Here is a 24,097-nt window from a genome sequence, read left to right as displayed (position 1 = left end):
TGTGTAGTATAGTATGGTGTAGTATAGTATGGTGTAGTATAGTAGTGTGTAGTATAGTAGTGGGTGGTATAGTAGGGTGTAGTATAGTAGTGTGTAGTATAGTAGGGTGTAGTATAGTAGGGTGTAGTATAGTAGTGTGTAGTATAGTAGTGTGTGGTATAGTAGGGTGTAGTATAGTAGTGTGTGGTATTGTAGGGTGTAGTATTGTAGGGTCTAGGGTGTAGTGTGTAGTATAGAAGTCAGGGATTTGCTGAGTAAAGGCCTATACTACATTACTTCAGAAAGAAAACCAGTATAGTATGAAAATTATAATTATGGTCTCTCTCTCTCTCTCTCTTTCTCTCCCTCTCTCGCTCTCTCTCTCTCTCTCTCTCTCTCTCTCTCTCTCTCTCTCTCTCTCTCTCTCTCTCTCTCTCTCTCTCTCTCTCTCTCTCTCTCTCTCTCTCTCTCTCTCTCTCTCTCTCTCTCTCTCTCTCTCTCTCTCTCTCTCTCTCTCTCCCGCTGTCTCTCTCCAGATGTGTGAGGATTACAGATACAGGTCTAGGTTACCTGTCCACCATGTCTTCTTTGAGGAGTCTGTACCTGCGATGGTGCTGTCAGGTAAACTACACACTAGACCCTTAGACCAGGGATCATCAACTAGATTAAGCATAATTACAAATAATTAGACTGCAAGTTGACCTCAAGAAGCCTAAACAGAAATAATATTGGACAAAAACAGAATAATTTGAAACCTTTGTAAGACGTTTATTAGGTACACCCATCTAGTACCAGGCCAGTTTATTAGGTACACCCATCTAGTTCCAGGCCAGTTTATTAGGTACACCCATCTAGTTCCAGGCCAGTTTATTAGGTACACCCATCTAGTACCTGGTCGGACCCTTTGCTTCCAGAACAGCCTGAATTCTTCGGGGCATGGAAACATTGCTCAATTGGTGTCAAGGGACCTAACGTGTGCCAGGAAAACATTTCCCACACCATTACACCATCGTCACCAGCCTGTACCGTTGACACCAGGTAGGATGGGGCCATGGACTCGCGCTGCTTAAGCCAAATCCTGACCATGCCATCAGCATGATGCAACAGGAACTGGGATTCGTCGGACCAGATGTTTTTCCACTCTTCAATTGTCCAGTGTTGGTGATTGCGGGCCCACTGGAGACACTTCTTCTTGTTTTTAGCTGATAGGAGTGGAACCCGGTGTGGTCATCTGCTGCAATAACCCATCCGTGACAAGGACCTACGAGTTTTGCGTTCCGAGATGCCGTTCTGCACACCACTGTTGAACTGCGCCGTTATTTGTCTGTTTGTGGCCCGCCTGTCAGTTTCCACGATTCTTGCCATTCTCCTTCATCAATGAGCCCAAAGGACTGCCGCTGACTGGATGTTTTTTGTTTGTCGCACCATTGTCGGTAAACCCTAGACACTGCCGTGCGTGAAAGCCCAGGAGGTCGGATGTTTCTGAGATACTGGAACCAGTCTGCCTGGCACCGGCGATCATACCACGCTCAGAGTCGCTTAAGTCACTTGTTTGGCCCATTCTAACATTCAATGGAACAGTAACTGAATGCCTCGATGCCTGTCTGCCTGCTTTATATAGCAAGCCACGACCACGCGACTCACTGCCTGTAGGAGCTAACCATTTTCGTGAACGGGGTGGTGGACTTAATAAACTGGGAATAAGTTTGAACAGATTTCCAAAATCAATTGGAACTGCCTTGCTGGTGTTTTACAGTAGTTTATGTCCATCAATAAAACAAATTGTCCATTTGGGGCAACCCTGCCCTAGACCCTACTCACTACACCCTTTATACTAATACATTACACCCTACACACTACACACTACACACTACACACTACTATACTACACACTACACCCTAGACCCTACACACTACACACTACTATACTACTCACTACACCCTAGACCCTACACACTACACACTACTATACTACTCACTACACCCTAGACCCTACACACTACACACTACTCACTACACCCTAGACCCTACACACTACACACTACTATACTACACACTACACCCTAGACCCTACACACTACACACTACTATACTACACACTACACCCTAGACCCTACACACTACACACTACTATACTACACACTACACCCTAGACCCTACACACTACACACTACTATACTACACACTACACCCTAGACCAGGGTTCTTCAATTCCGGTCCTGGAGGGCCGAAACACCTCTGTTTTTCATCCTCTCCTTCTAATCAGGGGCTAATTCAGACCTGGGACACCAGGTGAGTGCAATTAACTACCAGATAGAAATAAAAAAACAGAAGTGTTTCGGCCCTCCAGGACCGGAATTGAAGAACCCTGCCCTAGACCCTACCCCCTACATACTACTACCACCCTATCCACTACCTCCTACACACTACTGTAGACAAGTTAATGAAGGAGTAAGAAATGCTCAGGCTATCAGACCAATCCTGCTTGTGTCTATCTAATAACTCATTCATGTTTTCTTATTATTAATGATAACTCGGGTTGTGTGTGTGTGTGTGTGTGTGTGTGTGTGTGTGTGTGTGTATATAGGTGCAGGACTTTGGGCTACAGCACCTGTTTGGCATGAGGAGTCTGCGTCTTCTCTCTCTCGCAGGTACTCTCTCTCTCTCTCTCTCTCTCTCTCTCTCTCTCTCTCTCTCTCTCTCTCTCTCTCTCTCTCTCTCTCTCTCTCTCTCTCTCTCTCTCTCTCTCTCTCTCTCTCTCTCTCTCTCTCTCTCTCTCTCTCTCTATCTCTCTCCCTCTCTCTCTCTCTCTCTCTCTCTCTCTCTCTCTCTCTCTCTCTCTCTCTCTCTCTCTCTCTCTCTCTCTCCTCTCTCTCTCTCTCTCTCTCTCTCTCTCTCTCTCTCTCTCTCTCTCTCTCTCTCTCTCTCTCTTTCTCTATCTCTCTCTTTGCTTCCTCTCTCTCTCTCTGCTTCCTCTCTCTCTCTCTCTCACTCTCTCTGTCTGTCTCTCTCTCTCTCTCTCTCTCTCTCTCTCGCTCTCGCTCTCTCTGTCTCTCTCTCGCTCTCTCTCAATTCAATTCAGTAGACTTTATTGACAAGGCAAGTTTAATTACTTACATTGTCAATGTATACATATAACAAAACATTGCATGAAAGCCAAAAAAAAACTAAATGGGAAATATTATTGACATTATATGTCACTTTTCACTGGCCGTCCTTCAGAAGGACACGTTTGGCTTTTCACCCAATAAATATTAGATTTTTTCTTCATCTTTCTTCATCTTCATATTTCAAATTCTTTGTACTGAATGATCATTTTGGGAAATAAATATTCTCTTAGGTCTGAGTATTTGTCACAGTGTAATAGGAAATGCAGCTCTGTCTCTACCTCTCCCCGGGGGCAGAGTGAGCACAGCCTGTCCTCTCTGGGCAGCCAGGTTTGCCTGTGACGACCGGTCTCTATAGCCAGACTGTGCTCACTAAGTCTGTACATAGTCAGTGTTTTCCTCAGTTTTCTATCAGTCACAGTGGTCAGATAGTCTGCCACCATGTACTGTCTGTTTAGAGCCAAATAGCATTGAAGTTTACTTTGATTTTCTGTGGTGTCTTTCTAATAGGTGATATATTTTTCTTTTTGCTTTGTGATGATTTGGTTGGGCCAGATTTTCTGAGTGCTGTCCTGAGGCTCTATGAGGTTGGTTTGGGTTAGTGAACTGAGCCTCAGAACCAGCTGGATGAGGGGACTATTCTCTTGTTTCATCTCTTGACATTGTAGGGCTGTGTGATGTAATGTTTTGGGGTCACTTGTTTTTTGATGGCTCTTTTTTCTATTCGAATAAGGAGGGGATATTGGCCCAATTCTGCTCTACATGCGTTATTTTGAGTTTTTCTTTGCACTTGCAATACAGTCTTGCAAAACTCTGCATGAAGTATTTCGATTGGATGTTTGTCCCATTTGGTAAATTCAGTATTAGAGAGTGGACTCCATACTTCGCTGCCATATAGAGCAATTGGTTCTATAACTGATTGGAACATTTTGAGCCAGATTCTAATTGGAATTTTGATTTTAATGTTCCTGTTAATGGCATAGAATCTTCTTGCTTTGTCTCTCAGCTCACAGCCATGTGAAAGCTACATGTGTTGCTGATATTTAGTCCTAGATACGTGTAGTTTTTGGTGTGTTCTAATAGAACTGTGTTCAAATAGAATTTATATTTGTGATCCTGATTTCCAGACCTCTTTTGGAATATCATTATATATTTTTTTATTTTTTTTATTATTTTTTACTGTCAGAGACCAGGTCTCTCTCTCTCTCTCTCGCTCTCTCTCTCTCGCTCTGTCTCTCTGCTTCTCTCTCTCTGTCTTCACTTTGTCATTATGGGGTATTGTGTGTAGATTGAGGACATTTTTTTATTTAATCAATTTTAGAATAAGGCTGTAACGTAACATAATGTGGAAAAAGTCAAGGGGTCTGAAGACTTTCCGAATGCTCTCATAGGAACTACCGGGATTTGGTTTTATCAACATCACACACTCGTTTCTCAGCTCACTCACTCGGTCCCTCTCATGTCCTCTCTTCCTGTCTTCTATAATCCCTCCATTCTGAAGGTAGATAGTCTAAACTGGGACAGAGATAATCCATGACACAGGACCTCCTTCTGATCCATACTGAGCATAGGAAACTTCCAAAGAAGCAACACACACACTCACTCTCTTCCTCTCCCTGGCTGGGTAAATCTACATGGTATTCTATATGAGGAGAGAGTTCAGTACATCATCTCTGACTAGAGGCTACAGTACATTATAATGTGAGAGGAGAGGAAGCATTCTGTAGACTATTGAGAACCACTCATACACAGAGGGGGTACTTCCTGATAATATCTCCTTTCTCCTGAAGTGTGCAGTCGTTCACTACTTCCCACTAATCTGAAAGCATTGGATTGGTGGAGACATGGGCTAGAGGGAGTTTCCACCGTATTTCTTATACCAGTCATTTCCTTTCAAATCAGTGAAGGGAAGTGAACAAGCGCATCTTTTAAAAAGAAGGAGTGATAATTGGTCCATAACCATGGGGATAATCTTAATTGAATTTCCTTGATTCCTCGCGTCCTCCCTCCAGAACCCAGTGGATGAGAAGGTTCATCCCCTCTGTACCTTCTAATCCAAAGGGTTTTGAGAAGGAGAGGAGAGAGGAATCAATGACATACAATTAAGATGCACCCATGGACTTCCTGTGTCCTCTGTCCTTTCTGTCTCTGCACCACTCCTCCCCCTGCTGGCCAACTCTGGTATATCAGGACAGGTTTTTATTCAGATTGAATGGAATGTTTGGATCGCTATAGGTAGAAATAGAATGGATATAATGATATAATGATAGAATGGATAGAATGATAGAATGGATAGAATGATAGAATGATAGAATGGATAGAATGATAGAATGATAGAATGATAGAATGATTGAACAACCATCTACTATGTTAGTCTGACTTATGTTTCTGCTCTCTCCTCTCTCTCTCTTTCTCCTCTCTCTGCCTCCCTCTTCTCTCTCTCTTTCTCTCTCTCTTTCTCTCTCCACCTCTATTTCTCTCCTCCTCCTCTCTCTCTCTCTCTCTCTCTCTCTCTCTCTCTCTCTCACTGCCTCTTTCTCTCTCTCTCTCTTGCTCTCTCTCTGCCTCTCTCGCTCTCTCTCTGCCTCTCTCTCTCTGCCTCTCTCGCTCTCTCTCTGCCTCTCTCTCTCTGCCTCTCTCTCTCTCTCTCTCTCTCTCTCTCTCTCTCTCTCTCTCTCTCTCTCTCTCTCTCTCTCTCTCTCTCTCTCTCTCTCTATCTGCCTCTCTCACTCTCGCTCTCTCTCTCTCTCTCTTTCTCTCTCGCTCTCTCTCTCTCTCTCTCTGCCTCTCTCGCTCTCTCTCTCTCTCTGCCTCTCTCTCTCTCTCTCTCTCTCTCTCTCTCTCTCTCTCTCTCTCTCTCTCTCTATCCCTCTCTCTCCATCTCTCGCCCAGGTTGTCCACTCCTGACCACTACAGGTCTATCTGGTTTGATCCAGATCCAGGATCTAGAGGAGTTAGAGCTGACCAACTGTCCTGGAGCCACAGCTGAACTCTTCAAGTACTACTCGCAACACCTGCCACGCTGCATGGTCATCGAGTAGCCCCCCACCCGGCTCCCCACGCGCCTCCCAGTCACTCACACCCACCCACCCACCTCAACCACATCACACACCCCTTTAACCTACCAACCTATCTAACTACCAACTGACCTGCCTACCAATCCCCTACCCACCTACCCAACTAACGACCACCCCCTTACTTCAGCCCAACGAACGCAGAGGAGGATGATGGTGACGATGATGATGGAGCCAGCCAGGATCTCTGTTCCAGCCAGGATCTCTGCTTCAGGATCCATCAGGGAACATTTACAGGAAAGAGGGAATTTTTTGTAGAGGGATAAACTAAGAAAAGGGAATTTATTGGATTAGAGGGATGTGAGCTCGGAGGGATGTGATTGGAGGGATGTGAGCTCGGAGGGATGTGATTGGAGGGATGTGAGCGCGGAGGGATTTTCCGTACAGACCAGATATGACAGTTTAACATGGCTGTGATGGAATCAAGTGGAGAAAGGGATTAAGTCTGGGACACGTCCGACGCAGGATCATTGAAGACACACACACACACACATACTGCTCACACAAACACACATACACACACACACACACACACTGCACACACACACACACACATATACTGTACACACACACACACACACACACACACAAACACACACACACACACACATACTGTACACACACACACAAATTGTGTAACTCCACCTGACGACCAGAATTAGCTGTGACATGGTGACATCTCTGTGTGTGATGATGGGGTGATGTCGGACCCCCTCCTCTAATCCATCTCCGTGTCTTATCAAAGAACTAAAGAAGAAAAAGCTTCTGTAGAATAACGCCAGAGCTGCACGCTTTACCTGCTCGTTGTCATGACGATTCATTTCTCTGTTTTTTGTTGATATTACTACTACTATTATTTCATTTTTTTTAAACATTATTTTTGGAATCTGAGGATAACTGTGAATGAATTCCTGTGTGGAGGGAGGAGACGTGTCTGAGGCGTCAGCCTTCAGGGCAGCAGGCAAAAGGAAACAGATTTACGGTACAGGACTAGGACATGAGGTGTGGAAACTACACTACCCAGGAAACACTGGGGTTTTGGAGCCGACCCCCACCAGGGTCAACCCTGATGATTCTACCCGGAGGTCACCTGATCCTACAGAGGTCAGGGTCAGGACAGACTGAGACTACAGAGACTCTATTTCACTTTACATACACTAGCTTAATTGGTTAAGCTTGGCCTTTCCAACCACTCTGTATCCACTCCATTTTGGTGTCAGTTTAATATTAGTAGTGGTCAGATGGGAGAGGAGGACCATCATATGAGTCCTTTGTACCAGGTTTCACCTGCTGACATCCTGCCGACATCATGACTTACTTCAACGTCTTAACGCTTTGTGGCAGCACCTCCGTTTACACTGTCCCGTTACAGTAATGTACACACACACACACACACACACACACACACACACACACACACACACACACACACACACACACACACACACACACACACACACACGGTCGTTGTGTCTCTGAATCAACTCAACACAAACTGGCCCTGTGTGAGGCTGAGGGCGTTCCACAACAGAGAGGGAGTGAGTGATGACCTGCTGTTATATTGGAGATTTAAGACCTGGTCGACTGACTGTTATTAACAACTGATACAGGGTCAGATATTTTGACTTTCTCCTAATGGACAAGGTTAGGATGTGGGTAGAGCAAGCTGATCCTAGATCTGTGAATATGAGCAACGTCTACCCTGACCACTACTGCGACTGAGCCCTTTACCCAGCATGCTTTGTGGTCCTCATTCAAGATGGCGGCTCTGTCAGAAGACCAAGTTGTGCAGTCCTGTGTGTTCTCAGCTTGCTTCCTTCTGAGGGTGTGTGTTCTCAGCTTGCTTCCTTCTGAGGGTGTGTGTCTCAGCTTGCTTCCTTCTGAGGGTGTGTGTTCTCAGCTTGCTTCCTTCTGAGGCTTTGTGTTCTCAGCTTGCTTCCTTCTGAGGGTTTGTGTTCTCAGCTTGCTTCCTTCTGAGGGTTTGTTTCATAATGGCGTCCAGGTTGAGCTGACTGTAACAGTTGTTTCATAATGGCGTTCAGGTTGAGCTGACTGTAACAGTTGTTTCATAATGGCGTTCAGGTTGAGCTGACTGTAACAGTTGTTTCATAATGGCGTCCAGGTTGAGCTGACTGTAACAGTTGTTTCATAATGACGTCCAGGTTGAGCTGACTGTAACAGTTGTTTCATAATTGCGTCCAGGTTGAGCTGACTGTAACAGTTGTTTTCATTGGTACGGCCTGGGAAGGGCACACACACAACACACACACACACACACACACACACACACACACACACACACACTTCATCCCACCCCCAGACCCCCAGGCAGGCAGCTGTTGTAACATTCTTTCCGGCTCCAGTCCTAAAGATAACAGTGTATACTTGGCCCTGAGGTGAAGGTGTGCTACTAGGCAGGTGACGGATGATAGGGGTGCAGGCCAGGCCCCCCCCCCCCCCCCAAGCCGATAGCGGGTTATAGGCAATTCAGCTTTTAAAGGCATTATCCAATTCAGCTTTTAAAGGCGTTATCCGATTGAGCTGCCATATGTAGTGTTTACCGTGAGGGGGATCTCCCAAACCTGGAAACATTGCCTTTAAAAGCCTCAATGCCCCTAACGCTAAGTATTTATTTAGTGGGCTTGAGCGTTTCTGACTATCTGGCTTCTGCTTCACACAAACACTACAGGCCAGGCTGTTAACCAACTGGTCCCACTTTGATTTATTGACCTTTGATGATGTGCTGTACATAATGTATTTATCTATTTATTTATTTATTGACTGAGGATTGTGATTGGTTGAGACAGTCTGTCGGCCAATCAGACTAGTTTAAAGCTGAGCCTGTTGGTTTGCTGTGCGGAGGTTGGTCATGATACTGGTCAGTGGTTATGTTCTAGTCCGAAATGGCCCCCTATTACTTATATAGTGGAATATGTGAGGAAGGAATAGAATAGGGATATGAGGAACCTATTCCCTATATAGAACAAGTCCACTACATCTAGCGGAGGAATATGGTGCCATTCCAGAGGCACCCGACTGTGTCTGTTTAGCTGTGGCTGGTTGTCCACTAGGTGATTCTATCTCTTAGCTGTGGCTGGTTGTCCACTAGGTGATTCTATCTCTTAGCTGTGGCTGGTTGTCCACTAGGTGATTCTATCTCTTAGCTGTGGCTGGTTGTCCACTAGGTGATTCTATCTCTTAGCTGTGGCTGGTTGTCCACTAGGTGATTCTATCTCTTAGCTGTGGCTGGTTGTCCACTAGGTGATTCTATCTTTGTTCTGATAGCTATCTTGACTTTTGTGTCCAGCTTTACTTCAACAGTACTTGATTGCAATTTTAGAAATTCACATTGAATCTCGAGGGTGCCGTGAAAATAGGGCGTTGTTGTGGGCTTACAGATTTGTAATGGCCGGGAGAGCCCAGCACAGAATGTTTTCTTTCAGCAGTCTTTTTCATCACACATCCAGGACCCCGAGCTAAGCTAGCTGGATTGGTTAGCATAGCTAGCTGCATACTGTCAGTTTAGCTAGGATAACTGGATTGGTTAGCTTAGCTAGCTGCATACTGTCAGTTTAGCTAGGATAACTGGATTGGTTAGCTTAGCTAGCTGCATACTGTCAGTTTAGCTAGGATAGCTGGATTAGTTAGCTTAGCTAGCTGCATACTGTCAGTTTAGCTAGGATAGCTGGATTAGTTAGCTTAGCTAGCTGCATATTGTCAGTTTAGCTAGGATAGCTGGACTGGTCAGCTTAGCTTGCTGCATATTGTCCGGTTAGCTAAAATGGCTGGATTAGTGTACCCAAGCTAAGACACCATCACTCCCCAACCTCAACCCTGTACAGCCCTACTGTACACTGGACTTACTGTACCTATGTTAAGGCCAAGCACCAAGCTGACACCATCTTTATAACTCTCTCTCTCTCTCTCTCTCTCCTTCTGTCTAACAGAGGAAGTGTCCAGGGGCATTTTTGATGTATTCCTTCACATGGAGACCAACCCAACAGGTTAACTCTGTACTGAATAAGACACTGTAAAATAATTATAACAATAAAACTATGTTGGAAGTACTTCTGATTCACACAGAGGAACATGTTCATGGGTTAAATACATCAGTCTTCAGACACTGTGTTGAATTATCCACTGGTTTGCACTGATCTGGTACGAAGAGCATCTGAAGAGAGGACAGAAACATGGTATTCAGAATGTCTATGGAGCATAAATGGGAAAAATCGTTTTTTGACTTAACATGTAACTTCTATCCAGGTCTCCATTGGCGTCAGGCCAACTGTTTCAATTCAACTGTTTCGGTTTAACTGAGTTTACAGGGATCTGCCAATACTGTACGGTGGCTTGGGAGGGACACTGTTCTATGGGACGTTGTGGGGTATTTAGGGCCGGAGTTCAATCCATAGAGTACTCTTGACAATGCAGCTTTTAAAGGCCAATGTTATTCTTAGGAACAACCCTGCTCTATATCTCTGTCTGTCTGCAACACTTCCTTACCTACATTCCTATGTAATGGTACCATCTTGGTATCTCTCTATTTATTATTTGTGACACAGAGGTCATATGAAGAGGGGGGTGTTTCTTTTATTATGTTTTGCTCATTGTTTTGTGTAAATACTGATACTGTGGTGATGATATGAAACATTTGATTTGACAGGAGAGCTGGTGTTTTGGTGAATCTAATGGATTTGATTTGACAGGAGAGCTGGTGTTTTGGTGAATAATGGATTTTGATTTGACAGGAGAGGTGGTGTGGTGTGGTGAATCTAATGGATTTGATATGACAGGAGAAGTGGTGTGGTAATTCTAATGGATGGCTGCAGTGCCTTGTTAGAGAGCAGTTGTTGTTTTCGACATGGTTTTGGTTCCAGTCTGCACCGTTTTAGTAAAAGTTGTACAAAACTAAACCGCATTCCTCCTCTCTTTGCTTTCATCCTCCTACATTGCCATTTAGCAAACGCTTTTATTCAAAGCAACTCACAGTAGTGCGTGCCTGCATTTCTATACACATTTGACAACAATGATTGTTGTGATGCAATTGATATTTATATGAAGGTTTGTCTGCACAAAACATGTTTACACAACCATTGTGCTTTGTCTCCAACACTTTTTATGCAGATAAACTGTCCACTGTATCACAACTGTTGTGCCAAATGCGTTGTACATCAGCTGTACAACTTGTGTACAGGGCCTTATAGGGAGAACCTCAATTGCATTTCCTTGATTCCTCGCGTCCGCTCTCCTTGCCTCCTTCTCAAAACCCATTGGACGAGAAGGTCAGAGGTCCCTCCTTTTCGGCCTTCTCATCCAATGGGTTTTCAAGAAGGAGGCGGGGAGAAAGGACTTGAGGAATCAAGGAAATGCAATTGAGATTCTCCCTGTCTGGGTCATTGTGAGTCACAGGGCTCACCACTCAGAGGTTCGACAGTGACGATCATTTCATGGTAAATCAACGGCGTTTATTAATATGTTCTTAGTACAGAACACCAGTATAAAACATCAGAGGCAGAAGATCAACAACAACATAAACATAGTCATGTCATGGGTATGTGTGTGTGTGTGTGTGTGTGTGTGTGTGTGTGTGTGTGTGTGTGTGTGTGTGTGTGCGTGTGTGTGCGTGCGTGTGCGTGTGTGTATAAAAATGTATGTGTGTGCATGTTTATGTTTGTATGTACAAGATGCCTGTAAGCCATTGGCTGCCCACAGCTGAAGAGGCTGTGTACAATGTCAATACTACGTATCTAAATGAGAGAGGAATGTACCTTTTTAATGGACAACAACGGATGATGATCTAATGATCTGATCTAAAGTGTAGCAGAGAGCTGATCAGTAGTTAAAGAAGAGGCAGTCAAGTCTGTGAAGATAGGACAGGCTTTGAATGGGCAACTACACACACACACACATGGTTATCATAGGGCCAGTTTCCCTAACACAGATTAAGCCTAGTCTTGGACTGAGAACCACTTTCAATGGAGAAGGCTTATAGGATGAACTGGGCTTAATCTGTGTCCGCAAACCAGCCCCCCTAACATCACATTTACATGTTAACGTTAAACAGTAAGTTTGGGGCTCTAAGTGACAGTTGGGGATACCCAAAGCCATAAAACAGAGGAGGGTAAACTTGCAATGAGCTAATCTTGTCTGCGTCATTTCTGATCTCTCCCATAACATAGTATCATTGAGAGCTACTGGGAATTTTGCAACCCTAGACACTTTTGGTGAGAGTACAGTTGGACCCTCTTCTCTCTGACTCCAGTCATTCCTCCACTTGGCCTCTAGGTGGAGCCCTCTCTCCAAACAGCACAGCTGCCCATCGGGGAAGGACACAGAAGGGATCTAGCGCTCCCTCTATACACAACACAGAAAGGCCCTTGGAGGTTAACTGGACTGTGCACGTATGGATGAACAAGTGTGTATGGATATGTATGTGTGTATCAACGTTTACAGCAGGTGGAAAATGTTTTTTTTTTTTAAAGAAGAAGAAGAATAAAAAATTCAGGAAAAATATATGTTCTTTTTTTTTTTTAAGTCAACATGCGTATTAAATGAAGCGTTGGAATAGGTTATGCCTGTGTTAAAGAGAGAGGTTCATAAGCCACACATTGGCTAGGCTACAACTCTGCCGGTATTCATACAGTGTTAAAAAAGGCTGCCATCCTTTTGAGAGACGGAGAAACAGGATGGAATTCAAACAAAGCCACATTGCAGTATTCACACAGTAGCATATAGACGACATATGTCTTAACTCATTCCACAGAGGGCCGAGGGGGTTTTCACTCCACCCTTGTACTTGATTGATGAATTAAGGTCACTGATTAGTAAGGAACTCCTCTCACCTGGTTGTCCAGGTCTTAACTGAAAGGAAAAAGCCTAAACCTGCAGACACTCGGCCCTCCGTGGAATGAGTTTGACACCCCTGATATAGACCATATAATTTCTCCTGTGGCCAAATAACACCCAGAATGGATGTGGGTACTGTAGAATACAGGAGGCTGTAGCTGAATGGATGTGGGTACTGTAGAATACAGGAGGCTGTAGCTGAATGGATGTGGGTACTGTAGAATACAGGAGGCTGTAGCTGAATGGATGTGGGTACTGTAGAATACAGGAGGCTGTAGCTGAATGGATGTGGGTACTGTAGAATACAGGAGGCTGTAGCTGAATGGATGTGGGTACTGTAGAATACAGGAGGCTGTAGCTGAATGGATGTGGGTACTGTAGAATACAGGAGGCTGTAGCTGAATGGATGTGGGTACTGTAGAATACAGGAGGCTGTAGCTGAATGGATGTGGGTACTGTAGAATACAGGAGGTGTGGCTGTGTTAGCTACAGGATACTGTATATCACTCTCAGGCAGGTGATTCCAGTTTTCTGAATTCCAGCGGTAGTATGAGTGTAAACAATGATACTGCATAAACATCGGTATTGCAGGTTTGATTGAATACAACCCAGAGCGAAATAACATTGTCTGAGCACATAACACACTCCTCCTCTCTCTCCCCCTCTCTGTTTTTATCTCCCTCTCTCTCTCTCCCCTCTCCCTCTCTCTGTTTTTTTTTATCTCTCTCCATCCCTCACTCTCCCCTCTCTCTCTCTCTCTGTTTTTATCTCTCTCCACCCCTCACTCTCCCCCTTTCTCTCTCCCCTCTCCCTCTCTGTTTTTATCTCTCTCCATCCCTCACTCTCTCTCTCCCCCTCTCCCTCTCTGTTTTTCTCTCTCTCTCTCTCTCTCTCTCTCTCTCTCTCTCTCTCTCTCTCTCTCTCTCTCTCTCTCTCTCTCTCTCTCTCTCTCTCTCTCCCTCTCTCTCTCTCTCTCTCTCTCTCTCTCTCTCTCTCTCTCTCTCTCTGTCTCTCTCTCTCTCTCTCTATCTATCTCTCTCTCTGTCTCTCTCTCTGTCTCTCTCGATCTCTCTCCATCTCTCTTTCTCTCTCTCTCTATCCACTCTTTCTTGCTCTCTCTCTCCTGAGAACTTGCTCTCCATCTCTCTCTCTCTGCTCTTCCAGCTCTGAGTGACCCTGCTTCCAGGAAATATAAACTCATTCTCAGTAAATATATTCATATATGAAGTTTAAATGCATTTCTTATCAATAATGTCTTTAGTAAAACTCAATAAAATGTTATTTCAAAATCGAAGGTGTGGTGGCCACCGAAAAAATCTCTCCTTTGTTAAAAAAAAAGTTCCTCTTTCTTCCTTTCGCTCTCTTTCTCGTGTGTTCCGATTGGGGGAAACTGTTGACCAATCATTGCAGGTCAAAACAGGAAACAGGAAGCTGGAGCTGCTGCTGCTGTGTGCGACGCACTTTGTGGTCCCCCTCAGAGTTGGCTCTCTGATTCGCTCCTGTCCGAGGTTCCGTTGGTTCCGTTGGTTCCGTGGGTCCCGTTCTCCATGGGAAAGCAGGACAGGGCCAGACCGTGGACAGTCAGGTTACTCTCATTCAGCCTCCTCACGCGGAATGTCTCATAGTGGATGTTGTGGGTCACGTCCTTCAGGTCCTGCAGGTGGGACCTTTAGGGACACACAGACAAACACAAAAACAGTCTTTATTTGCATGTTTATTTATGTAAATAGGTTAAAATACACAATGTTGTAGACAAAAACACAAACAACATCAGTGTAGATAGACAGCTGAATGACGGATGATGAAGGATAGACAGCTGATATGATGGATGATGAAGGATAGACAGCTAATATGATGGATGATGAAGGATAGACAGCTGATATGATGGATGATGAAGGATAAACAGCTGAAATGATGGATGATGAAGGATAAACAGCTGATATGATGGATGATGAAGGATAAACAGCTGATATGATGGATGATGAAGGATAAACAGCTGATATGATGGATGATGAAGAATAGACAGCTGAATGACGGATGATGAAGGATAAACAGCTGATATGATGGATGATGAAGGATAGACAGCTGATATGATGGATGATGAAGAATAAACAGCTGATATGATGGATGATGAAGGATAGTCAGCTGATATGATGGATGATGAAGGATAAACAGCTGATATGATGGATGATGAAGGATAGACAGCTGAATGACGGATGATGAAGGATAAACAGCTGATATGATGGATGATGAAGGATAAACAGCTGATATGATGGATGATGAAGGATAGTCAGCTGATATGATGGATGATGAAGGATAAACAGCTGATATGATGGATGATGAAGTATAGACAGCTGATATGATGGATGATGAAGGATAGTCAGCTGATATGATGGATGATGAAGGATAAACAGCTGATATGATGGATGATGAAGTATAGACAGCTGATATGATGGATGATGAAGGATAAACAGCTGATATGATGGATGTTAGTGTGTTCTATTACAGCTGTCGTTAACGTCTTGGTGGTTGCCATGCAGCATCAGAACAGGTACAGTGTAACTACAGTGTGAAAGTGTACTAGTAATGGAAGTCTAAGAAACACTGCTAAGTGGTTGTAAACAACATGTCTGGGATGTTTTCTCAGCCCCGTCACCATCCTCCTCCCTGACACAATGGGTGCGTCCCAAAAGGCACCCTATTCCCTTCATAGTGCACTAATTTTGACCAGGGGCCTATTAACCTGAGCCCCTATGGGTCCTGGTCAAACGTAGTGCACTATGAAGGGCACAGGGTGCCGTTTACGACGTAGACAACCTTTAGCAGAGGGCGTGACTCAGGTCGTCTCCATGTTAACCAGAGACTCTTTCTGCCGTACATGCCTTCAAAACTACTGAAAAACTGCTTAAGTATGACCTTACTTAAGGAAATCGTTTGAGGGGCTCTATGCGACGCTCTTAAGCAATTCCCTTAGGTAAGGGGAAATTATTCCTTAAGGTAAATCCTTCAGGAAAACACTTAAGATGTTTTATGCAACAGGGCCATGGACCCTTGGTCAGAGGTCACCGTTAGGAGCTCATGAAACCAGGCTGACCTGTATGTTAACTCTATAGGTTCGTCATTAGCCCCTCTGTATGTTAACTCTATAGGTTCGTCATTAGCCCCTCTGTATGTTAACTCTGTAGGGCTGTCATTAGCCTCTCTGTATGTTAACTCTATAGGTTCGTCATTAGCCCCTCTGTATGTTAACTCTATAGGGCTGTCATTAGCCCCTCTGTATGTTAACTCTGTAGGGCTGTCATTAGCCCCTCTGTATGTTAACTCTATAGGTTCGTCATTAGCCCCTCTGTATGTTAACTCTATAGGGCTGTCATTAGCCCCTCTGTATGTTAACTCTATAGGTTCGTCATTAGCCCCTCTGTATGTTAACTCTATAGGGCTGTCATTAGCCCCTCTGTATGTTAACTCTGTAGGGCTGTCATTAGCCCCTCTGTATGTTAACTCTATAGGTTCGTCATTAGCCCCTCTGTATGTTAACTCTGTAGGGCTGTCATTAGCCCCTCTGTATGTTAACTCTATAGGTTCGTCATTAGCCCCTCTGTATGTTAACTCTGTAGGGCTGTCATTAGCCCCTCTGTATGTTAACTCTATAGGTTCGTCATTAGCCCCTCTGTATGTTAACTCTATAGGGCTGTCATTAGCCCCTCTGTATGTTAACTCTATAGGTTCGTCATTAGCCCCTCTGTATGTTAACTCTATAGGGCTGTCATTAGCCTCTCTGTATGTTAACTCTATAGGTTCGTCATTAGCCCCTCTGTATGTTAACTCTATAGGTTCGTCATCAGCCCCTCTGTATGTTAACTCTATAGGTTCGTCATTAGCCCCTCTGTATGTTAACTCTATAGGTTCGTCATTAGCCCCTCTGTATGTTAACTCTATAGGTTCGTCATTAGCCCCTCTGTATGTTAACTCTATAGGTTCGTCATTAGCCCCTCTGTATGTTAACTCTATAGGTTCGTCATTAGCCCCTCTGTATGTTAACTCTATAGGTTCGTCATTAGCCCCTCTGTATGTTAACTCTATAGGTTCGTCATTAGCCCCTCTGTATGTTAACTCTATAGGTTCGTCATTAGCCCCTCTGTATGTTAACTCTGTAGGGCTGTCATTAGCCCCTCTGTATGTTAACTCTATAGGTTCGTCATTAGCCCCTCTGTATGTTAACTCTATAGGGCTGTCATTAGCCCCTCTGTATGTTAACTCTATAGGTTCGTCATTAGCCCCTCTGTATGTTAACTCTATAGGTTCGTCATTAGCCCCTCTGTATGTTAACTCTATACGTTCGTCATTAGCCCCTCTGTATGTTAACTCTATAGGTTCGTCATTAGCCCCTCTTTATGTTAACTCTATAGGTTCGTCATTAGCCCCTCTGTATGTTAAGTCTGTAGGTCTGTCATTAGCCCCTCTGTATGTTAACTCTGTAGGGCTGTCATTAGCCCCTCTGTATGTTAACTCTATAGGTTCGTCATTAGCCCCTCTGTATGTTAACTCTGTAGGGCTGTCATTAGCCCCTCTGTATGTTAACTCTATAGGTTCGTCATTAGCCCCTCTGTATGTTAACTCTATAGGGCTGTCATTAGCCCCCTCTGTATGTTAACTCTATAGGGTTCGTCATTAGCCCCTCTGTATGTTAACTCTATAGGGTTCGTCATTAGCCCCTCTGTATGTTAACTCTATAGGTTCGTCATTAGCCCCTCTGTATGTTAACTCTATAGGTTCGTCATTAGCCCCTCTTTATGTTAACTCTATAGGTTCGTCATTAGCCCCTCTGTATGTTAAGTCTGTAGGTCTGTCATTAGCCCCTCTGTATGTTAACTCTGTAGGGCTGTCATTAGCCCCTCTGTATGTTAACTCTATAGGTTCGTCATTAGCCCCTCTGTATGTTAACTCTATAGGTTCGTCATTAGCCCCTCTGTATGTTAACTCTATAGGTTCGTCATTAGCCCCTCTGTATGTTAACTCTATAGGTTCGTCATTAGCCCCTCTGTATGTTAACTCTATAGGTCTGTCATTAGCCCCTCTGTATGTTAACTCTGTAGGGCTGTCATTAGCCCCTCTGTATGTTAACTCTGTAGGGCTGTCATTAGCCTCTCTGTATGTTAACTCTATAGGTTCGTCATTAGCCCCTCTGTATGTTAACTCTATAGGTCTGTCATTAGCCCCTCTGTATGTTAACTCTATAGGTTCGTCATTAGCCCCTCTGTATGTTAACTCTGTAGGTTCGTCATTAGCCCCTCTGTATGTTAACTCTATAGGTTCGTCATTAGCCCCTCTGTATGTTAACTCTATAGGTCTGTCATTAGCCTCTCTGTATGTTAACTCTGTAGGGCTGTCATTAGCCCCTCTGTATGTTAACTCTATAGGTTCGTCATTAGCCCCTCTGCTGCTCTGCCCTCAGCTACAGGGGTGTGTTCAGTTGTTGTTTTAAAGTATTTTTATTGGAAAGAGCTGAAAGGTAGGAGAGAGTGGTCCTCTGTAGCTCAATTGGTAGAGCATGGCGCTTGTAACGCCAGGTTAGTGGGTTCGATCCCCGGGACCACCCATACGTAAAAACGTATGCACACATGACTGTAAGTCGCTTTGGATAAAAGCGTCTGCTAAATGGCATATTATTATTATTATTAGAGTGTGATGGAAGAGGTGAATGGTAGGAGAGAGTGTGATGGAAGAGGTGAAAGGTAGGAGAGAGTGTAATGGAAGAGGTGAATGGTAGGAGAGAGTGTGATGGAAGAGCTGAAAGGTAGGAGAGAGTGTGATGGAAGAGGTGAAAGGTAGGAGAGAGTGTGATGGAAGAGGTGAAAGGTAGGAGAGAGTGTAATGGAAGAGGTGAATGGTAGGAGAGAGTGTGATGGAAGAGGTGAAAGGTAGGAGAGAGTGTGATGGAAGAGGTGAAAGGTAGGAGAGAGTGTGATGGAAGAGGTGAAAGGTAGGAGAGAGTGTGATGGAAGAGGTGAAAGGTAGGAGAGAGTGTAAGGGAAGAGGTGAAAGGTAGGAGAGAGTGTAATGGAAGAGGTGAATGGTAGGAGAGAGTGTGATGGAAGAGGTGAAAGGTAGGAGAGAGTGTAATGGAAGAGGTGAAAGGTAGGAGAGAGTGTAATGGAAGAGGTGAAAGGTAGGAGAGAGTGTAATGGAAGAGGTGAAAGGTAGGAGAGAGTGTGATGGAAGAGGTGAAAGGTAGGAGAGAGTGTAATGGAAGAGGTGAAAGGTAGGAGAGAGTGTAATGGAAGAGGTGAAAGGTAGGAGAGAGTGTAATGGAAGAGGTGAAAGGTAGGAGAGAGTGTAATGGAAGAGGTGAAAGGTAGGAGAGAGTGTGATGGAAGAGGTGAAAGGTAGGAGAGAGTGTGATGGAAGAGGTGAATGGTAGGAGAGAGTGTGATGGAAGAGGTGAAAGGTAGGAGAGAGTGTAATGGAAGAGGTGAAAGGTAGGAGAGAGTGTAATGGAAGAGGTGAAAGGTAGGAGAGAGTGTAATGGAAGAGGTGAAAGGTAGGAGAGAGTGTAATGGAAGAGGTGAAAGGTAGGAGAGAGTGTGATGGAAGAGGTGAAAGGTAGGAGAGAGTGTGATGGAAGAGCACTAGGCTGGATTCCAACCCATGCTGACAGTGGTACATTGTACATGTGATTCAGAGGCAGCGGTACATTCTACATGTGATCCAGAGGCAGCGGTACATTCTACATGTGATCCAGAGGCAGCGGTACATTCTACATGTGATTCAGAGGCAGCGGTACATTCTACATGTGCTCCAGAGGCAGCGGTACATTGTTCATGTGATCCAGAGGCAGCGGTACATTCTACATGTGATCCAGAGGCAGCGGTACATTCTACATGTGCTCCAGAGTCAGCGGTACATTCTACATGTGATCCAGAGGCAGCGGTACATTCTACATGTGATCCAGAGGCAGCGGTACATTCTACATGTGATCCAGAGGCAGCGGTACATTCTACATGTGATTCAGAGGCAGCGGTACATTCTACATGTGATCCAGAGGCAGCGGTACATTCTACATGTGATCCAGAGGCAGCGGTACATTCTACATGTGATCCAGAGGCAGCGGTACATTCTACATGTGATCCAGAGGCAGCGGTACATTGTTCATGTGATCCAGAGGCAGCGGTACATTCTACATGTGATCCAGAGGCAGCGGTACATTCTACATGTGATCCAGAGGCAGCGGTACATTCTACATGTGATCCAGAGGCAGCGGTACATTGTTCATGTGCTCCAGAGGCAGCGGTACATTCTACATGTGCTCCAGAGGCAGCGGTACATTCTACATGTGATCCAGTGGCAGCGGTACATTGTTCATGTGCTCCAGTGGCAGCGGTACATTCTACATGTGATCCAGTGGCAGCGGTACATTCTACATGTGATCCAGTGGCAGCGGTACATTCTACATGTGATCCAGAGGCAGCGGTACATTCTACATGTGATCCAGAGGCAGCGGTACATTCTACATGTGATCCAGAGGCAGCGGTACATTGTTCATGTGCTCCAGTGGCAGCGGTACATTCTACATGTGATCCAGAGGCAGCGGTACATTCTACATGTGATCCAGAGGCAGCGGCTTGGACTGCTAGACAACCCCAAGCCTCATGTGTGTGTACATGCATGTGTGGGTGAGTGGTTGTACGTGTAACTGTAACTCACCTAATCAGCAGATCTCTCAAGTTGGCAAACTCACAATGCGCCACGTTTTCAACTATGGACAGACAGAATAAAGATACAGGTTGACTAAAACAGTGGTTAAAACCAGTCATTACACCAGATCCATGGAAGCCCGTCCGTCTCTCTCTCTCTCTCTCTCTCTCTCTCTCTCTCTCTCTCTCTCTCTCTCTCTCTCTCTCGCTCTCTCTCTCTCTCTCACGTAATACATGTATGCTTCCTGCTCTGCAACTTCCTCATTACGAACACTAGAGGGCAGCAGTTGAGCCCATGATTCCAGAATTAGACTGTATAGGGATATTTAGACATATAATATGTGGTTTATTTTATTTACAACAGTGCTGCATATACCAGCATCATATTATTATTATTATTATTCAGTATGCATATCATTAGGTGTTCATAAACAAAACTAAATAAAATAATCTCAATCAATCTCCAATTTTGGTTCATGTATGTAGTACTCCAGGCCTCTAGGCCTACACGTATTACATATGGCAAATAAACTGAAAACCTGAAACACATAATCTATAATAATGTAAACACACTCACCCTCTATGATAATGTATTGATAATGTAAACACACTCACCCTCTATGATAATGCATCGATAATGTAAACACACTCACCCTCTATGATAATGTATTGATAATGTAAACACGCGCTCCCACTATGATAATGTAAACACACTCACCCTCTATGATAATGTGTTGATAGTGTAAACACACTCACCCTCTATGATAAAGCATTGATAATGTAAAAACACTCACCCTCTATGCTAATGTATTGATAATGTAAAAACACTCACCCTCTATGATGCCCCATTTGGTTTTCCTGCCCAGGACCTTGTTCCCGTTTACCTGGTGTTCCTTGTCTGTCCCCACCACAGCAAACGGAATGTTTTCCTGCACACAGAATAGCAGGTGAGGACCAGACAGGAGAAAGGTAAGAGATGAATACCAGGAGAGGACCAGACAGGGGAAAGGTAAGAGAGGAATACCAGGAGAAGACCAGACAGGGGAAAGGTAAGAGAGGAATACAAGGAGAGGACCAGACAGGTTAAAGGTAAGAGAGGAATACCAGGAGAGGACCAGACAGGGGAAAGGTAAGAGAGGAATACCAGGAGAGGACCAGACAGGGGAAAGGTAAGAGAGGAATACCAGGAGAAGACCAGACAGGGGAAAGGTAATAGAGGAATACAAGGAGAGGACCAGACAGGTTAAAGGTAAGAGAGGAATACCAGGAGAGGACCAGACAGGGGAAAGGTAAGAGAGGAATACCAGGAGAGGACCAGACAGGTTAAAGGTAAGAGAGGAATACCAGGAGAGGACCAGACAGGGGAAAGGTAAGAGAGGAATACCAGGAGAGGACCAGACAGGAGAAAGGTAAGAGAGGAATACCAGGTGAGGACCAGACAGGAGAAAGGTAAGAGAGGAATACCAGGAGAGGACCAGACAAGGGAAAGGTAAGAGAGGAATACCAGGAGAGGACCAGACAGGGGAAAGGTAAGAGAGGAATACCAGGAGAAGACCAGACAGGGGAAAGGTAAGAGATGAATACCAGGAGAGGACCAGACAGGGGAAAGGTAAGAGAGGAATACCAGGAGAAGACCAGACAGGGGAAAGGTAAGAGAGGAATACAAGGAGAGGACCAGACAGGTTAAAGGTAAGAGAGGAATACCAGGAGAGGACCAGACAGGGGAAAGGTAAGAGAGGAATACCAGGAGAGGACCAGACAGGAGAAAGGTAAGAGAGGAATACCAGGTGAGGACCAGACAGGAGAAAGGTAAGAGAGGAATACCAGGAGAGGACCAGACAAGGGAAAGGTAAGAGAGGAATACCAGGAGAGGACCAGACAGGGGAAAGGTAAGAGAGGAATACCAGGAGAGGACCAGACAGGGGAAAGGTAAGAGAGGAATACCAGGAGAAGACCAGACAGGGGGAAAGGTAAGACAGGAATACCAGGAGAGGACCAGACAGGAGAAAGGTAAGAGAGGAATACCAGGAGAGGACCAGACAGGAGAAAGGTAAGAGAGGAATACCAGGAGAGGACCAGACAGGAGAAAGGTAAGAGAGTTATACCAGGAGAGGACCAGACAGGAGAAAGGTAAAAGAGGCATACCAGGAGAGGACCAGACAGGAGAAAGGCAGAAGAGGAATACCAGGAGAGGACCAGACAGGGGAAAGGTAAGAGAGGAATACCAGGAGAGGACCAGACAGGGGAAAGGTAAGAGAGGAATACCAGGAGAGGACCAGACAGGGGAAAGGTAAGAGAGGAATACCAGGAGAGGACCAGACAGGGGAAAGGTAAGAGAGGAATACCAGGAGAGGACCAGACAGGGGAAAGGTAAGAGAGGAATACCAGGAGAGGACCAGATAGGAGAAAGGTAAGAGAGGAATACCAGGAGAGGACCAGACAGGAGAAAGGTAAAAGAGGCATACCAGGAGAGGACCAGACAGGAGAAAGGTAAAAGAGGCATACCAGGAGAGGACCAGACAGGAGAAAGGCAGAAGAGGCATACCAGGAGAGGACCAGACAGGAGAACGGCAGGAGAGGAGTTGACACCAAACCCTTGTCCCAGAACTGTACTGTTATGTGCTTTGGTTTGGCCAGTGAGTTCCTTTGACTATCACTGCCAAACTGCTTACAAGTCTTATTTGTAAAATATGTGTGTGTGTGTGTGCGTACATGTGTATGAATACGTGCGCACCTGGTTGTATGTTTGTGTGTTTGCGTGTGAATGCCTGTACGAATGCTTGTGTATGTGTGTGTGTGTGTGTGTGTGTGAGAATGCCTGCACACACGGATGTGTGTGTGTGTTTGCGTGTTAATGTCTGCGCGTCTGTGTGTGTGTGTGCCTGTGTGTGTGTCTTACCCTAATCTTGTCGTTGAGTATCCTGTCCTCTGGATCTTCGTCGTACTCAGCCTGAGGGTATACTCGGATCCCATTGGCCTTCAGGTCCTGTCTTATCTACACAGGGGTCAGAGGGCAGGGGTCAACAGGGGTAATACAGAGGTCATGAGGTCAACATGTTGACACAGATGTTTACATGCTTCTATTGTGTATGAGTGTCAGTTATGTGTTTACACAGGGCTCTACAACCCTGTTCCTGAAGAGATACCCTCCTGTAGGTTTACACAGGACTCTACAACCCTGTTCCTGGAGATACCCTCCTGTAGGTTTACACAGGACTCTACAACCCTGTTCCTGGAGATACCCTCCTGTAGGTTTACACAGGACTCTACAACCCTGTTCCTGGAGACACCCTCCTGTAGGTTTACACAGGACTCTACAACCCTGTTCCTGGAGAGACACCCTCCTGTAGGTTTTAACTCCAACCCTGTTCCTAGAAAGCTATCCTCCAGTAGGTTT

The 24,097-nt window shown here is 45.0% G+C and overlaps 2 protein-coding genes and 1 long non-coding RNA gene across 6 annotated transcripts in view; 2 read left to right on the top strand and 1 right to left on the bottom strand.

The window, feature by feature from the left end:
- LOC121551670 (F-box/LRR-repeat protein 16) overlaps positions 1-6,709 on the top strand; it is a 57,571-nt gene extending 50,862 nt beyond the window's left edge. For both annotated transcript variants that reach the window (XM_045211052.1, XM_045211053.1), the window contains exons 5-7: positions 516-600; positions 2,567-2,630; positions 5,979-6,709. In XM_045211052.1, coding sequence (XP_045066987.1) covers positions 516-600; positions 2,567-2,630; positions 5,979-6,127 — 298 coding nt within the window. In that variant the 3' untranslated portion in view covers positions 6,128-6,709. The remainder of the gene's footprint in view (positions 1-515; positions 601-2,566; positions 2,631-5,978) is intronic.
- Positions 6,710-8,611: 1,902 nt separating this feature from the next.
- On the top strand, positions 8,612-10,227 carry LOC121551672. The gene is made up of 2 exons (XR_005997100.2): positions 8,612-9,383; positions 9,422-10,227. It is a non-coding gene; the product is annotated as an uncharacterized LOC121551672 (long non-coding RNA).
- A 3,871-nt stretch (positions 10,228-14,098) lies between these two features.
- sept12 (septin 12) overlaps positions 14,099-24,097 on the bottom strand; it is a 155,970-nt gene continuing 145,971 nt past the window's right edge. For all 3 annotated transcript variants that reach the window (XM_041864378.2, XM_041864380.2, XM_041864379.2), the window contains 4 exons: positions 23,600-23,695; positions 21,533-21,629; positions 20,711-20,762; positions 14,099-14,673 (listed from right to left, as the gene is read on the bottom strand). In XM_041864378.2, the coding sequence (XP_041720312.2) occupies positions 14,481-14,673; positions 20,711-20,762; positions 21,533-21,629; positions 23,600-23,695 (438 nt within the window). In that variant the 3' untranslated portion in view covers positions 14,099-14,480. The remainder of the gene's footprint in view (positions 14,674-20,710; positions 20,763-21,532; positions 21,630-23,599; positions 23,696-24,097) is intronic.

Source organism: Coregonus clupeaformis, chromosome 35 (assembly GCF_020615455.1).
Source record: "Coregonus clupeaformis isolate EN_2021a chromosome 35, ASM2061545v1, whole genome shotgun sequence".
NCBI lineage: Eukaryota > Metazoa > Chordata > Actinopteri > Salmoniformes > Salmonidae > Coregonus > Coregonus clupeaformis.
The sequence above is the reverse complement of the archived record's forward strand: the minus strand, read 5'-3'. Positions and strand labels throughout refer to the sequence as shown.